A 19,148-nucleotide genomic window follows, 5' to 3' on the forward strand; every position below is an offset into this window, starting at 1 on the left:
TGACCTCCCCTGATCATGGATCAGTAGGATTAACATAGTAAAAACGGCCGTCTTACCAAAAGCAGTCTATAGATTCAGTGTAATTCCCATTAAAATATAAACATAGTTCTTCACTGACCTTGAAAGGTCTCAAATTCATATGGAAAGACAAAAAAATCAGAATAACTGAAACAATCCTGTTCATTAAATGGTCTTTGGGAGGTAATGTCCATCACTAATCTCAAACTATGCTAGAAAGCAACAGTAATAAAAGCTGCTGCATGGTCCTGGCATAGAAACAGAAGGGTGGATCAATGCAATGAAATCAAAGAACCAGAAATAAACCCACACATCTGCAGATACTTGATTTTTGACAAAGAAACCAAAACCATATAAATTAAAAACTGATAGCATCTTCAACAAATGGTGCTGGTCTAACTGGATGTCTACATGTAGAAAAATGCAAGGAAGTCCATATTTACCACCTTTTACTAAAGTCCAAGTGAATTAAAGATCTCCACATAAAACGAGACACACTCAATCTATTAAAGAAAAAAACGTGGAAAAGCCTCAAAATCATAGGCACAGGAGGCGACTTCTTGAACAGAAAACTAACAGCTCACACTCTCAGATTAACAATTAATAAATGGGACCTCATGAAACTGAAAAGCTTATATAAGGCAAAGTACATTATCAACAGATCAAAGCAACAGCCTACAAACTGGGAAAAGATCTTCATCAATCATACATTTGACAAAGGACAAATATCCACAATATATATATAGAACTCTAAAAATTAAACAAACCAAATAATCCAATGAAAAATGGGGTACAGAGCTAAACATATTATTCTCAACAGAGGAATATCGAATGGCTGAGAACCACTTAAAGGAATGCAAAATGTCCTTAGTCATCAAGGAAATGCAAATCAAAATTACTCTGAAATTCTATCTTACACCTATTAGGCAGATGGCCAGCAACTGAGACCTCAAGCCCGATTGACCAAGAAGTTTTTCTAGGATTAGCTAGGTCACCTGAGGTTGGACCCACTCTTTTTTTTTTCCCCTCACTGTGGGCTCTCCTCTCATCTGGGAAACACATATGCTGGCATTTTGGGCTCCACAGTATGGCCTGTCGGTTATTCTGTGATCACTGCTTCCGGCTGATCAGATACCCTAAGTGATCAGTGACACCCTCTTGTATCCTTATGTGTTTTCTTAAAGATATCTAGTGTGCACACTTAGTGTTGCCAGTATGTACATGGGTGCCTAGTTATGCATTGGACATAGAAGGCCTTTCAGATGTCACATTATTGAACAGAACTGAATTCCCTCTCTTAGTAGCAATCAGCTCTCTCCTCAGCAAGTAATAGAGGTAGGACTTCATGACCACAACCTCTTTTTTTTTATGTTAGAGTTTGTCTGGCTTGATTTGCTCAGGTCTCATGATTTGAGTCACAAATATGAGGAGAGTTCTTAAGTGCTACTGGCTTGGTGTGTCCCAAAATGCTCTTCTGTTTTAGTCATCTATTGAGTCTGGCTTTCACAGTTTTAATGCCCTTCTTCCATAATGATTCCTTACACTTGGGAGGAGGGATTTGGTGTAGATGTACCAAGTACTGCTGAGCACTTTTCAGATACAGTCTCTGAAGGAGCACCAATTGTGGGGCTTAAAAGAAGCTGCTGTGATGAGAATTGAAAGATTCCCTAGTTTTACACATCTTTATCCACTTTTAAATCCACTGCTCATCTGTTCATTTGGGAGGGGGATAATTACCTGAGAATGATAGGATTTCTGAAATGTAATGAAGATTATATAGGCAAAAAACAAAGAAAACCAAAGAAGGAAAAAACCCTCCCTCTCAAATTGTTGATTCTCATGTTATGTCTTAAGTAAAACAGTGAAATGTAAACTCATATTCCAATGTACAAAGTATTTTAAATTTTCTATGAAGTAAAAGCTATTAGAAGTTTTTAAAGTTAATTATTTTTGTGGAGGAGGGTATAGAGATGGCTAATTGTATATCAAATTCCAGCTTCCACATCAACTGGGGAAAACAGAGGTGGGGCGTGAATCCTGTGGCTAGCTGGGTGACACTGTAGACTTTCCCTGAGGGCAGCCTTCAAGGCTGGAACTGATAGTTTCCAGCAATAGTTTCCACTAATCGTGGTAAGTCGGGGGCTAGAACTGATGACTCTTACTGAGGGGCTTCCACTGATGGTGGCATGTGGCTAAAAAAGAAAGGGAAAGAAAAGAATCGCGCGCGCGCGCACACACACACACACACACACACACACACACACACACACACATACACACAATGACAAAGACAGACTCCAACAAGAAGGTTTCAACAAACTCCGTTTTCTTTTTATTATTATATTCTTATTTTCATCCTTCTCCTTATTCCTACCTGTTTTCTTAACCTTTTTCTTTTCCTTCACTTTATACTCACAGTTTATATACCCCCAACAAAATCTTTCAAGCAGTACAAAAATTACAGTGTGTTTATATTCTATTTCTCTATAAATAAATGATTACAATGGATATACTTAAGAAAATCATGTTCCCCAAATCTTCACATGATCAAATGTTTTACATATTATGAGTAATGACCAAACATGAATAACAAGTTATTTCTAAGAACCCACATACATTTGTACATAAGCAGTTTGTTACATATTAACAGAATATAAGCAGACAAGGTAATTTCACAGCTAGCTTTTCTTTACTGGCAGGCTGTAACTTGCGTTTACAAAGAAGGAATCAATTTTCTTAAGAAATAATCTTATAAAGATCTAAAAAGAATCACAAATCTAAACTCCTATACAGAAATAATTAGCCAGTTCTACTTTAAGTCATAAAGGTACTCATACACTCATTAATATGTTTTATTAAATAATATCAGGAGGCTGAGGGTAGAAAAATAGAATAAAGAAATCAATTGTCATCTCAGTCACCAGCTAAATTTGAAAGAGTCATGTCTGCCAGTGCTGCTATGGGCCATTATTCTTGCTTTGCCAACTTCAAAAAGTCTCTAGTTTTACTAATAAGAGTGTGCTTTCTCCCCATTTCAATTGTTCCCTAAGATTTCCTATATCAGGGCCAGCAGCAAAAACATCTTTACCTTACTTTGCTAAAATAAGACTTTCTATGTTAGAGTCATCACCAGAAGCATCTTTACCTAATCTTGTTGAACAATCTATTTTTCCAAATCCTTTCTAAGGGTAATGATCACTATTAGCAATCTACATCTGCAGGTTGTTTTCAGAGATGGTGGTTGAATCATTAATCTGCTCCAGCAGCAACGCTTGAAAGGGATCAAGCATTGTTATTGAGTATTCCAATGATACTACTCAGTGAGGGGCTGGAAGCCCCATTTTTAGTACTTACACATTTCATATATTAAGGGGATTATAAGGACTGCAAAGGTAACAAGCCTAGCTATTCTCCATAACAGCATGAAGTCCTCATGTCATGTAGTTCTCAAGGTTATGCCTTATGAAGACATATCCATCATTGGTTTGCTAAGCAGAGGGCTGCGTTCCATGAGTTCTAGACCTGTTTCTCTGTTCTTCTTCTACAGACCCCAGAAATTTTTTTTCATATTTTTTATTAATTTATTCTTGTTACATCTCAATGGTTATCCCATCCCTTATATCCTCCCATTCTTCCCTCCCTCCCATTTTCCCCTTATTCCCCTCCCCTATGACTGTTCCTGAGGGGGATTACCTCCTCCTGTATATGCTCATAGGGTATCAAGTCTCTTCTTGGTAACCTGCTGTCCTTCCTCTGAGTGCCACCAGGTCTCCCCCTCCAGGGGACATGGTCAAAGGTGAGGCACCAGAGTATGTGAGAAAGTAATATCCCACTCTCCACTCTACTGTGGAGAGTGTTCTGTCCATTGTCTAGATCGGGGTAGGGGTTTAAGGTTTACCGCCTGTATTGTCCTTGGCTGGTGCCTTAGTTTGAGCGGGACCCCTGGGCCCAATTCTGCCTATCATAATGTTCTACTTGTAGGCTTCTAGGATGTTAATTTCTACTGTCATAGTTATTTCTTAGTCTCCGGTAACCTGCGGTAAACTTTAAACACCTACCCAGATCTAGCCAATGGTTAAAACATTCTCCACAGTTGAGTGGAGAGTGGAATATGACTTTCTCACATACTCTGGTGCCTCACAAAGAACAGCAGGACCCCAGAAATTGTACAAGAGCACTAACTGATCTTTCAGACTCTCAGGAATTGATTACCTAAACCCACATGGTTGCTCACAAATATCACTATCTTCATTTCTAGGGAATTCAACACCCTTTTTTGGATTCTGTAAGTAGCACACATACATACATTTAAGCAAAATACTCATACACATGAATTATTTTTTTAATTTTATACACATACACAATATAATATGATAATATTTTGCTGCTAGTTCCCATTCTATTTTTTTTACTTTATTAATTTATTCTTGTTACATCTCAATGGTTATCCCATCCCTTATATCCTCCCATTCTTCCCTCCCTCCCATTTTCCCCTTATTCCCCTCCCCTATGACTGTTCCTGAGGGGGATTACCTCCCCCTGTATATGCTCATAGGGTATCAAGTCTCTTCTTGGTAACCTGCTGTCCTTCCTCTGAGTGCCACCAGGTCTCCCCCTCCAGGGGACATGGTCAAAGGTGAGGCACAGGAGTATGTGAGAAAGTCATATCCCACTCTCCACTCTACTGTGGAGAATGTTCTGTCCATTGTCTAGATCTGGGTAGGGGTTTAAGGTTTACCGCCTGTATTGTCCTTGGCTGGTGCCTTAGTTTGAGCAGGACCCCTGGGCCCAAATCTGCCTATCATAATGTTCTACTTGTAGGCTTCTAGGACCCTCTGGATCCTTCTACTTTGCTATTCTCCCATGCTTCTCTCATCTAGAGTCCCACTAGAATGTCCTCCCCTCTGTCTCAGTTTCCTGGTAAGTGAAGGCTTTCGTGGGACATGCCCCTTGGGCTAATATGCAGATATAAGTGAGTATATACCATTTGAGTCTTTCTGCTTCTGGGTTAACTCACTCATTATGATCATTTCTAGCTCAATCCATTTATCCACAAATTTCGGGAATTCCTTGTTTTTAATAGCTGAGTAGTATTCCATAGTGTATATGTACCACAGTTTCTTTATCTATTCTTCTACTGATGGACACTTAGGCTGTTTCCATGTTCTGGCTATTATGAATAAGGCTGCTATGAACATGGTTGAGCAAATTTTCTTGTTGTGTGCTGGAGCATCTTCTGGGTATATTCCAAGGAGTGGAATAGCTGGGTCTTGAGGAAGCCCTATTCCCAGTTTTCTGAGATAGCACCAGATAGATTTCCAAAGTGGTTGTACTAGTTTGCATTCCCACCAGCAATGAAGGAGTGTTCCTCTCTCCCCACATCCTCGCCAGCATGTGGTGTCGCTTGAATTTTTGATCTTAGCCATTCTGATGGGTGTAAGATGGAATCTCAGAGTTGTTTTGATTTGCATTTCCCTGATGATTAAGGAGGTAGAGCATTTCTTTAAGTGTTTCTCAGCCATTTGATATTCCTCCATTGAGAATTCTCTGTTTAGTTCCAAGCCCCATTTCTCAATTGGGTTATTTGGTTTGGTGGTGTTTAATTTCTTGAGCTCTTTATATATTTTGGATATTATATCTTTGTCAAATGTAGGGTTGGTTCCCATTCTAAATGACTTAATTTACCTTCTAACATTTCTTCACATATTTAATGGTTTTTGGTTTTTATACTCCACTAAGTCTGGTCAGTGCTTCCCATGTGTGCATGAGTCTGGGTCCAGTAAATTGAGCATAGGAAAAACTACTATTGGCTGTATTCTCAATATATAATGATTCTCTTTCTCCCTGCTTCTGTGCACTGCCAGTAATGTCTTTATATGAGATGCAGACCACATGCAGACCACAACCTAATCGTCTCCATCCAGTTACAGATCAATATTGCTTACATGATCCTGTCTAGCACTTGTACAGGTAACAACTTCTTTGAGTCCACAGTTGTAATACACATGTTTACACCCAGAAGTTCACAGTAATACTTCCTAACCTCTGATGTTACAGTATTTCTGTATTCTCTTTCTCAATGTTACAAAAGCCCCGGCTATAGGTTTGGTGTCTATATAGATTTTCCATTTAGGACTGAGTACTAAGTATATGACTCAGAGTGCTTTAATCAGTTATGCATCATTCCGTTGACTGCTGCCCACTGGGAAACAAGTAAAATAAAAGCTGCCCAAGCTTTCCCAAACAACAGAAGCTCTGACCATCACTCTGTTTTCCACCATAACAAAACAGTAAGACAATATTGCTTAAGACACCATACATTCCAGTTACAGAATATCCTGAAATCAATCTCAAACTGACTGGGGATATTCTTACATGGTGGGTTTTTCATAGTACTGGGACATGCTATGTAGGCTGCTGGAGGATTAAAGACACCAACGGTCATACTCTGTGTTAGACTTTTCATGCTGACATACCAGGTAAGATGTACTTCATCATAGAGTAGTGACAGCATTCTATAGGATGACTAGTTACTTTTTTATTAAATCGAAGACATGCTCACAAAAAGGAATTTCAATGGCCAGTATTTTAATCTTTATCAAATTTTGAAGACTTGGAAGAACATAAGTCTCCCTAGGATAAAAACTGATATTAGTGTCTTGCCAAATGGTTATACTATCAAAATACCTTCAAAATATTTTTTATAACAAAATGTTTTAATAGAATATTTTCATTATGTTAACTGTTATCTTAGTAGTCAATACTTTTTTCCCCATCCCATTATTTTATCTTCTCTTATTTTGCTCCTTCCTTATCTTAATACTGGAGTCAGCTGTATGAGCATAATATGGAATATATAAGAATTTTATGATATATTTTATTATTTCACTTTGATAGTTTGGTTTTTTGGTGTGGCAAAGAGGTGCCCACTTATAGGCTTGCATATAAATATGCAACTTCTTTGAGAATATAAGTACTTAAGCACCCTATTTTAAAATAGATTCAATAAAATTCATTTGAAGAAATAATATTGGTAAATACTTATAATCACACTGCTTAGGAGCCGGAGACAGAATAATTGCTCTGAGTAAGAATCTAGCATTGATTATATAATGAGGACCTTTCATAAAAATAAGACAAAATATAAAATAATAGTTCCTATTTGCAACAATCATTCATAATATATGTATATTATTAGATACAAAGATTTTAATTCTATTAAAAAAATAAAATATAATAGACAATGTTGAAATTAAAGTTTATAATAGTCCTATATCCTCTCATTCACTACAAAGGCTAAATCATCATAATAAAAACAATAATCAAATGTAGAGCTTGTATAGCAAATGACAATTTTATTAAACCAATGTGGAAACAACCATAAAAACACACTATGTAATATCAGTTAGCAGTATTTCAAATATTTCTACTCATGCGTTGTCTCTGACATGAGCATGCTACTGTATAATATCCAATAGATGTTCAAATATAATAAAATTACCTGAAATTATTTATTTTAAAGCAGATCTCGCTAACCTTAGTCATTATTATGAAAAATATTCAAATATAATTCATTTACTTCTATCTTGAACTCTTTACATTTCATATCCATACCACTCTAGCACTGAAAGATGTCCAATTGGGGCTTTTTATTCCTCATCATTTGATGATTTTATTTATATCTCAGTGTGTATCTGTGTATGTGTGTGTGTGTGCGCGCGCTGCGCTGGGTTTCTATACTTCCATTAGGTGGCCCTTAGTTTTAACTATCCCTCCAGTTTCTCCTCACTTGCCACCTTATTTTCTCCCCTTCCCATCTGATTTTCCTATTCTAGCCCACCATGCCTCCCCAGTCTATCCATTGCTATCTACTTCAGTTCCCCTTCTAAGGAAGCACAAACACTAAATTTAATGCCTTATTCTATACCTAACCACTGTGGCTATATGAATTTCAGCATGTTTATTGAAGAATTAGCAGGTAACACTCACATATAAATAAATACATATCATATTTTATTCTTGTGCATGATTTACCTTATATGGGATTTTTTTTCTAGCTATATACATTTATGTGTGAATGTCATGATTTAATTTTTTAAATGTTGAGTCATATTCCATTATGTAAAGTAACCACAAACTCTTTATACATTCATCTGTTGACAAATATCCAGTCTGTTTCCAATTTCTGGCTATCATGAACAAAATATAGATAACATGGTTTATCAATTTGCTCTGTAATTGGTGGTAGCATCTTTCTATGTTCAAGAGTGATAGAGTTGGATCTTGAAGTACATCATGTCTAGCTTACTGAGGCCCTCCACTAAATGCCTCTTACCCATCTGGGAAATGTGCTTCAAGTTCATTTTCAAGTTATCCCTCCATTGGATTTGTATTCATTAAAGATCTCCCTTGTTCATGCATCAGGAGAACCAACATAGTAAAATGGCCATCTTACCAAAAGAAATTTACAGATTCAATGCAATCCTTATAAAAATACCTACACAGTTTTTAAAGAACCTGAAAGACAAATTCTTAATTTCATATGAAAAAACAAAAGAAAACAAAACAACAAAAAAAAAGCAGAATAGCTAAAACAATCCTGTACAATAAAAAATCCTCTGGAGGAATCTCCATCCCAGATCTCAAGCTGTATTATAGAGCAACAGTAATTGAATCAGCATGGTACTGGCATAGACATAGGCTGGTTGAGCAATGGAATCTAATCAAAGACTCAGAAATAAACCCACATACTTACTGACACTTTATTTTGACAAATAAGCCAAATCCATATAATGGGAAAGGATATCATCTTCAACGAGTAGAGCTGTTCTACCTGGATGTCTACATGTAGAAAAATGCAAGTAGATTCATATTTATCACCATGCACAAATTTCAGGTCCAAGTAGATTAAAGACTTTAACATAAAACCAAATACACTAAATTTGTTGGAAGGAAAAAAATGTCAAAGAGCCTTGAACTTTTTGGCATAGGAAACAATGTCCTGAACAGAATATCAACAGCCAGGGCTCTAAGGTCAACAATTAATAAAGTGTACCTCAAGAAACTGAAAAACTTCTGTAAGGCAAAAGACACTGTCAACAGAATAAAGTGACAGCCTACAGACTGGGAAAATACCTTCACCAACCCTATATCTGACAAAGGGCTAATATCCAAAATATATAAAAAAATTCAAGAAGTTAAACAGCACCAAACCAAATAACCCAAGTAAAAAAAAAAATGGGGCGCTAAACAGAATTCTCAGCAAAGGAATATTGAATGACTGAGAACCACCTAAAGAAATGCTCAAAGTCCTTAGTCATCAGAGAAATTCAAATCAAAACTACTTTGAAGTTCCATCTTATGATCAAAAACTCAAGTAACAGCACATGGTTCGAGACTTGGAAAAAGGGGAACACTTCTTCATTGCTGGTGGGAGTCCAAAATTGTACAACCAGTTTGGAAGTCAATCTGGTGCTTTCACAGAAAATTGGGAATAAGGATACCTCAAGACCAAGCTATTGTACTCCTTGGAATATACCCAAAAAATACTCCACCACATAATAAGGACATTTGCTCAAATATGGTCATGGCAGCCTTATTCATAATAGCCAGAATCTAGAAACAACCCTCCATCAAAGAATGGATAAAGAAACTGTGGTACGTAAACATTATGGAATACTACTCAGCTATTAAAAACAAGGAAATCTTGAAATTTGTAGGCAAATGGATGGAACTAGAAATGATCATCCTGAGTGAATTAACCCAGACCCAGAAAGGTACACATGGTATATACTCACTTATAAGTAGATATTAGACCAACATGGATGTTCTCTGAGAGTCTTCACTCAGCAGGGGATCAAGACAAATGCTGGAATTCACTATTACACTCCAGCTGAGAAGGTATGTAAGAATGGAGAATAGAAGGACCCAGAGAGTCCAGGATCCCCACATGAAGAGCATAATGGCAGATCTGGAACCAGGGGTTCTGCACAACTGTTATCCCAACCAAGGACAAAGCATGCGGTAAACCTAGACCCTGTATTTAGATCTAGCCAATGGACAGCTCATTCTCCATCATGTGTGGAGAGCAGGGACTGCTTCTGACGTGAACTCTGGTGCCTTCTATTTGACCACTTCCCCTTGGTGGGAGGCCTGGTGGGACTAAGAGAAAGAGGAAGCCGACTCTTCGGATGAGACCTGATAGGCTGTGATCATATGGTGGGGAAGGAGGTTCCCTTCTCTCACAGGTCTATAGGAGGTTAAAGAGAGAGGGAGGGGGAATGGGAAGATACAGGTGAGAGGATAACAGTCAGGACATAGTCTGAATACATTTTTTTAAGAAAGACCAACATGACTGAGGGTCATAAATAAAGTGTTTCCTTGGAGGCAGAACACAAATGCTATACTGTGACAGGAGCCAAAGTTCTACCTTGTGCTTTTCTGTCAAACTTGGTAATGTGTAAGAGTTTCACAGATGGTAATGGTATTGAAGGTATGGAGGGCAGTGGAAAGCAGTGGAGGCTTGGCAATTTGAGAGGATTGGCGCCATATGGCAGCATCGGTGTCCTTGAAGAGACTCCAAGAGAGTGCATCCAAGCTGCTGTGGGTATTTCAACAATTTAGAGATGCCAGTTCCGTGGGATGACTACCAAAGACAGCTGGGACTACCTGACCTTAGAAAATACACTATGTGTGCTGTGGAGGTCACAGCCTCAGAAATGGAGGTTTACAAAGGGCTTTGGAGCACAGAAGATCCTGAGTGGATCCCAGATATCAAGCACAAACATTAAAGTATTAAACTTAGGTTTTGCTTTGATTATAACTGTGCCTTAATTATTCCATCCTAGAATAAGTGACAGGTAACTTATTTTTTATTTTACAGGAGTCTATAGCTGAGGGACTTTGTAGTTTTAAGGAGACTTTGAATTAAAGAGATTGAACTTTTAAAGTGTTTGAATATTTAAAAAGTGTAGAACTTTTAAAAGTTGCAATGTTTTTTTTGTGATGTTGATATTAACATGAGGTCTAGGAGTATGAACAATTAAGGAAAAGTTATAAGAGAAAAAATATTTTCCTATCCTTTAAGTAGCCACTTTGAATGACAGTGTCCTTTCACATGGAGAGCTTTTCAGTTTCACGATGTTGATCATGTTCCTAATTGTTGGTCTTATTACCTGCACTATCAGTCTTCTGTTCAGAAAGTATTTTCCTGTGACAATAAGTTTAAAGCTATTTTCCACTTTCTCTTCTGTAAGGTTCAGATTATGTGGTTTTATGTTGAGAGCTTAGATTCTGTGTAGAGTGATAAGTATGGGTCACTTCGGAAAATTCTTTTTTTTTTTCTTTTGTTAACTTTAAAACAGCCTAGTTAACCTGAGGCAGGGCAGAAATCAGTCCTGTAAACTACCTCCCATAGTGTGGTAGGCATGGGATGCCTGCAATGCAGCCATCCAGTTAGACCAGGAACATTCGATGAAGATGCTATCTTTTTCTAGTGGGTATTTCTGGGTTCTTTATTTAAAAAAAAAAAACTAATTGTGCATAGATATGTGCATCTACTGATCAACCTGTCTGTTTCTGAACCAGTCTGATACTGATTTTATTGCTATGTTTATGCATAACATTTTGAGAATTCGGATGGTGATACTTCCAATGCTGTTTTATTATTCAGTATTCTATAGCTATCCTGGGTTTTATGTTTTCGTACGAGGATGAAAATTTTCCTTTTAATATCTGTGAAATTTTGAGTTGTGGTTTTGATAGGGATTTGATACAAATTGATTGTGTAGATAATTGTTGGTAGATTGGCCATTTTAAAAATATTGATCCTACTGCTCTATGAGAATAGAAAAAAGTCCTGCCTTCTGTTATCTTTATTTTTTTCAATGTCTTTACCATAAAAACTTTCAGTTATTTGGTTAGAGTTACCCCCATGGTCTTTTATATAACTTGAGGGTATTGCATTGTTTCCCTGATTTCCTTCTCAGCCTGTTTTTCATCTGTATGTAGGACTATTGATTACTCTAGCTTAATTTTATATGCAACTATTTTGCTGAAAATGCTTATCAGCTTAGGAGTATCCCAATGGAATTTTTAAGGGTCATTTGTATATACTATCATATCACATCTAAATAAATAAGATATTTTGGCTTCTTCCTTTCAAATTTCTTTCTTTTTTTTTTTGGCTATATAGGGATTATTTTATTTCTTTTTTTAAATTTTAGTTTATTAATTTATTCTTATTACATCTCAATGATTATCCCATCCTTTGTATCCTCCCATTCCTCCCTCACTCCCATTTCCCCCTTACTCCCCTCCCCTATGATTGTGACTTAGGAGGACTTCCTCCCCCTTTTCAAATTTCTTATATCTATTGAGAATTACTTTATATCTGAGCATGTGGTCAATATTGGGGAAAGTTCTATAAGGTTAAGAGAAGAAAATATACTCTTTCATTTGAATGAAACTTTTGTCAATATTAGGTTCATTTGGTTTATAATGTCACTTACCTCCAGCATTTCTCCTTTTGCTTAAATGACCTGTATATTGGTAAAAAGAAATGTACTGAAATCTCCCACTAGTAGAGTGTACATGTCAATATGTAATTTAAGCTATAGGATGTTTCTCCTTTTGCTAAGTGCTCAGATGTTCTGAATTGTGATACCTTCTTGGTGGAATTTTACTTTGATGAGTATGTAATGTTCTTCCCTATCTCCTCTGATTTTGGTTCAATGCCTATTTTGTCAGATATTAAAATAGCTACAACAATGTTTTTCATAGGTCTTATTTTCATAAAACATCTATTTTTATTCTTTTATTCAGAGGTAATGTCTATCATTGATGTTAAGGTGTTTCTGGATTCAGCACAAGATTCTTTGTCTATATGCTTGGTGTTTTGATTGTTATGTGTAATAAGGAATTTATTTTCTGATTTAATCTGTACATTGTATCCTGCATGCTTCTGTACCTTTTCTAGGTTAGGGAATTTTATTCTATGAGTTTTAAAAGATATTTTCTTTGATTTTGACCTAGGTTTCTTTCCCTTTCTCTTTGCATAGTTTTCATGGATTTGTTGTTTTCAGTATACTCAAGATTTCTTGGGTATTTGCCTAAATTTTCTAAGATTTAACATTTTCTTAGGCTGAGGCATCTATTTCTTTTATCTTGTTTTCAATGCATGAGATTTTTAATTCCATCTCCTGAATTTTGTTGGTGAAGATTGCCTCTGAGGTTCCTGTTTCAGTTTCACTTTCCATTTCAATTCTCACTTCACTTTCAGTTTTCAAAATGATTTAATTTCCACTTTAATGTCTTGAGCTTTTTTTCACCCCATTGCGCTGTTCATTTGTATTTTAATTGATTTTATTTATGGATTTGTTTGTTTTCTGTTTAAGGTCTTTCAACATTTTTAATTACTATTTTAAATTTTGGCCTCTTGTTTCAGCTCTCTTGCATTTCTCAGAGCCTAAAGTTATATTATAACTAGGCTTTAGTGGAGACATATTCCTTTGCTGTTATTAATTGTGTCTCTTTACTGGCACCTAGGCATCTGGGTCTCTAAATCTAGGTGTTGACATCTGGTTTTCTTTGTTGGGTTTGTTTTCTCCCTGTGGTTTCTGTTGACATATCTAAGTATTATGAATCTGTGGTGGCTGTAAGCTGATTTAGAGGGGATTCTTCTGAATCCTAGTGATGTGTGACTCCTGTAAGTCCCAGTTAGAATCTCTTTCTAGGTATTTACTGATGATGCTCTGGAGTGAGGACCAGCCTGAGGTGGTCCACAGAAGGGATTATGCTGGATCTGCCATTAGAATCAGTGGAGCTCCCGTTGAATGGAGGAAGGGGAAATACAGAGTTCTGCATGTCTTCTGCTACAGGGTTGAGGATTAAACTAACAAATTAAAAATGCAAGAATATGAAGGAGAATGAGGATCCTCTACCTGGTTCCCTGGCTGATGTGGTTTCCAAGCAGAGAGTCTGACATTGTTTTGTGTTTCTTTTCCTGATCTTTGTTTTCTTTCTCACTTTGTTTTGTTGGCTGGTATACGTATTAGGCTACAAATAATTCTGTATTTAAATTTCTCCATCTAAATCTTGCTTTGAAATTTGAGTCAACAGACCATTTCCTTTCTAATAATCATTTGATATTTAAGACAAATTATCAATACCTATTTTTAATTAAAATGGTATCCTTAATGTACAGAAGTGATAATGATGCCTGAAGATTAATGCTGCTTCAAAAGTGCAGTTTGAATTTTCAAAGAAAAATGAACTCATATTGCGTGACTGTTACATGCCTTTAGCCAGTTTTCAATTTACAGCCAATTTTATCCACTATGTACTGCTGCTTCCCTTGCCTGAGGGCTATAAAGTTTAATAGATACGATGCTACAAAGCTCACCAAGGTACCATGCAGGAGAGGGAGACAGACCAAATACAAAAGCAAAACTTTGCCACTGCCTATTCTTTTTTTTTTTTTTAATAAACCAGCAAATAGTTTTTAAATACTTAAAATTACTTTTGTTAAAAACAACAATGCTGTTATGTGATACATAGTTAATGGTTACATGATATTTTTATCCATCTGAAACCATTTTTTTCTGTTTGTTTGTTTTTTATTTTGATTTTCAAGACAGGATGTCTCTGTATAACCCTGGCTGTCCTAGACTCGCTTTGTAGACCAGGCTGGACTCGAAATCACAGTGATCTGCCTGCCTCTGCCTCCCAAGTTCTGGGATTAAAGGCGTGTGCCACCAAGCCCGGCTTGTCTGAAAAAAATTATGTCAAAAAAGTAAAAAAATTAATTTACTTTGAGGATAACTTGCCATGTGTCTAGGCAAACAGAAAACTCTGTACAGTTCTGAGTAGAAAAAAATCTTTACAGAATCATGAGAGAGGCAATATTACAGGCCTGGATATTTCTGAGTATATGGTCACTTCCAACATAGATGTGATACAGCCTGCATATCACGAGTTGAAGGAAAATAATGATTTAGTATGCCTTCATTTGAAAATATTTGCAATACATTTAATTAAATATATCAGCATTTCATATATATATATATATATAAATCATTGTTACTTTCTTCCCCAAAACAGCCTATTTAATAAACTGGAATGGTTACCTAGAGGACAATTTTCTCAATGATTGCACTAGCTTGCAATCCTAGAAGTAGGTTTCTGTACTGTTTCTTCTTGTCAGTTGCTTCCATCATCTATTCTATTTGCTGTTCTGAATGAGGATTAAGCATCCTGCCCAGGGCCTTCCTTGTTCATTAGCTTCTTGAAGTCTGTATATTATAGTGTGGTTATCTTGCATTATGTGGCTAATATCTGTTTATAGGTGAGTATGTACCATATGTACCTTTCTGGGTCTGGGCTACCTCACTTAGGATGATCTTTTCTAGTTCCTTCTATTTGCTTGCAAAATTTAAAAGTTCTTTGTTTTATATTGTTAATATAAAACATATACCTTGTTAATAAATGAGTAGTATTCCATTGTGCAAATGTACCTCAATTTCTTTATCCATTTTTTTTGGTTCAAAGACATCTAGGTTGCTTCCAGGTTCTGACTGTTCTGAGTAAAGTTTCTATGAAGATATGGAGCAAATGTCCTTGTGGTATGGTCAGCCTCTTTTGGGTATATGCCCAGGAATGATATATTTGGGTCTTGATATTGAACTATTCCCGGTTTTCTGAGAAAGCACCAGATTCTTTTCCAAAGTAGTTGTACAAGTTTGCACTCCCACCAACAATGGAGGAGCATTTCCCCTTTGTCCACATCCCTGTCAGCATGTGCTCTTACTTGAGTTTTTTATCTTAGCCATTCTGAGAGGTGGAAGATGGAATTTCAGAGTTGTTTTTATTAGCACTTCTTGATGACTAAGGGTATTAAGCATTTCTTTAAGTGGTCCTCAGCCATTTGATACTCACAGGCAAACATTGGGGTGGAGATCAGGGAGTATTACAGAAGAGTTGAGGAATAGAAGGACCTGGAGAGGACAGAAGTTTCACAAGGAGAACAATAGAACCAACAAATCTGGTCCTGGGGTCTGAGGTCTGCAGAGACTGACCCACCAACCAAGGATACCTGTTCAGGTGTTGTTGATAGGCAGCATAATCTACTTGTGGGCCCCATAATATGTGCCACCTTTGACACAGACTTTGATGCCCACTTATTGATCATTTCCCACTGCTGGGGCGGCCTTGCCAGGTCACAGAAAAAGAGGAATCTGGTAGTCCAAATGAAACTTAGTAGACTATGGTCAGATGAGAGGGAGGAGGGAGGGCTCCCTCTTTCTGAGGACTAGGGAAAGGGGTAGGAAAGATGAGGAAGCGGGTTACAATCAGGACACAAAGTGAATCAATTAAAATTTCAATTAAACTAAATTAAAATACTCCCAGAAGTAATAGATTAGGTTCTACTTCTTTGTCTTTCCTTGCCTTGTCATCTTTTGTTGTCATTTGTTTTGTTGCTCACAAACATCTGACTGGAATTATGTGATGAAGAACCATGTTGGAATTTTTATGGGTATTGCACTGTTTCTGGAGATTTATTTTGAAAGTGTTCATTTCATTTACCCATTTATATATTTTGGGATGTTTTTATTGTGGCATGTTTCTATATCATCCACTCTGGCCTGGAGGTCACACTTATATCGTACCCATGTCACACTTAATACTTATGTTTAAACAGCTAGCTACATCTTTAAAATTACATATATTTTAGATTATATTCATTTTCTTTTTGAAACAGTATTTTCTGTATGCTTCTCAGGCTTGTCTTAAACTAGCTATATAGGTGAAGGTGCCCTTGGACACCTGTCCTCTTGGCCATTCCCAATCTCTGGATTAATAGGTACATGCCACCACAGCAAGATTACCTACAGAATTTTGGGCCAAATTTTTATTTATTTTTTTAGAAAAACTATCTAAGATTTTCATTGCCATTTAGAAAAAGGTTTCATCTACTCTGTATTCATATGGAGGTCCTCCCAGTTTCCAAGACATTACTTTTCCTTCATTACAATATCACTTCAATCTAGTTCAAAACATTCATTTCCTGTGGAACATATCAACTTACCTACCTATTCATCTTGAAAATAAAATCAGGACATTCATTTCTTATCAAATTAATCTTTATAAATTTGAGGATCCAAGTATGTTTTCAAATACATTAAATCTTAGAATGAACAATATCATGGATATTACTTTCAGAATATTTAATTGTCAAAATTACTGAACCTAAGAGCAAAAGTTCTAAGTTTTCATTTTCAGATCATGTTTTTAAAAATTATCATTCAGGGAATAAAATTTGAGTATGAGTATAAATTCTAGTATATTGTCCTTGAATTTTAGGTATGATCCAAAAACAGACACATGGACTATGGTGGCTCCTTTGAGTATGCCTCGAGATGCTGTTGGTGTCTGTCTCCTGGGTGACAGGCTATATGCTGTTGGTGGCTATGATGGACAAACATACCTCAATACTATGGAATCCTATGATCCACAAACTAATGAGTGGACACAGGTGAGATTGTTATAGGCATAAGTTACTAAAAGTGAAACAGAGTTAATTTAAATTATGTTTTATGGAAGATGCTTATACTAATTGCAGTTTATCTAATAGAACCACTCTACAGCAAAGTGACTGGTTTAGTCATATGTATCATAAAAGCTTTGAAAAAATAGTTAATTTGTTTTGTATATTATTTTCTTATACAGGTAATATTAAAATAAACTTATGCTACTAAAATATATTCATCTTTCAAAGAGACTTTATAATGAGTCAGAATAAGGAACACTAACAGATTTGAGCGATCTAAAGTAAAGAGTGGAAGTACAATATATTTGTACACAAAGCCATAACAGGATGTTTGGTTAAAATTGCCTGTAGCAAAAACATGGAGCTTAGAGAATGTGTCACTTCTTCCATACAGCTGTTTGCCTATGTGCATTACTGCTCTAAGTAAATATTATCCCTTGGTAAAACTATAAAAAGCTATAAGTAATAAGCTCATAACTGCAAGCAGAAAATGGAGTAAAGTATGTACTTAGTTGATTTTAAAGGAAATGCAAAAGGGATCCAAATAACATAATCAGATGGAAAGCTCCATCGTCCTGAAAGATGAAGATAAATCATTATCTCATCTTGAGTGAAAATATATCTTTGAATATATACTATAGGTAAAATAAAAATAGAATGTAACAGAAACTATTTTGTTTGAAAAGCTCCAGAAAATATTAGCAGGGTAGAAAGCAAGATAATAACAGGGAAACTGTATAAGGAGAAAACATCTTGGACTATGTGGCTGTAATGGCTTTGCTTATAGTAGAGTGACTGCAACATTCCTAGATGTGTTTCTCTAAATTAAATTGTAGTATACTTCCTGTTTACTTTTCTATTTCTCTACTTAATTAAAAAGTAACAGTAACATATTCTTTCAAGAAATAAAGTTTCCATTGATGAACACAGTGAAATTCAAACATTTATTTTGTGGAAACAAAGAGCAGACATAATTGTATGCTTTAATAAGCTACAGGTTAAGATTTGGCTCATATAAGGGAGAAGAATGTATCTAAAGGATATTAATGAGTTTACACAAATCATATTTACATATATATGCATATATGCCATCATCGATGATTCATCTTTAATGATGATTTTTTTTATCTCAGTAGGTGTATTCAGATGTACTAACATCTAAGCACAATTCCAAAGTTATGATTCCTGCATTGTGAATAATTCTTTCTCCAAAACCAAAACTCTAGAATACAATAAAAATACACATATTTGCTATAATTAGGAAAATAAAAGAAAGATATCGCAGGAGAAAGATGACTATTGGAAAGTATTCCGACTTTCCAATTTTTACTACAATTGGAAGAGAATTTTTTACCCAAAGGGCATCAGGTATAAGAAAAACAAGAATTTTTTTATATTATTGGTCAAAATGCTGCAGGATATATTTGGATGTTTCACATTGCTATATCCCAAGTGTTTCCACAGCAGATACTGTGTAAATTAAATAGTGATTTATTTGTTTGAAAAAAGTCCCACTTCATTGTTGTGATTTTTACACAAAGTTCTAGTAAAAATGAACAGTAAATGAGTGGAATTTACAGATACC

At 36.0% G+C, this 19,148-nt stretch overlaps 1 protein-coding gene across 1 annotated transcript in view; it reads left to right on the plus strand.

The window, feature by feature from the left end:
* Positions 1–19,148, plus strand: part of KLHL1 (kelch like family member 1) — a 323,361-nt gene that overhangs the window by 294,922 nt on the left and 9,291 nt on the right. The window contains exon 10 of the mRNA XM_084768289.1: positions 17,377–17,548. Coding sequence (XP_084624415.1) covers positions 17,377–17,548 — 172 coding nt within the window. The remainder of the gene's footprint in view (positions 1–17,376; positions 17,549–19,148) is intronic.

Source organism: Acomys minous, assembly GCF_964271855.1.
Source record: "Acomys minous genome assembly, chromosome: 18".
NCBI classification, from domain to species: Eukaryota; Metazoa; Chordata; class Mammalia; order Rodentia; family Muridae; genus Acomys; species Acomys minous.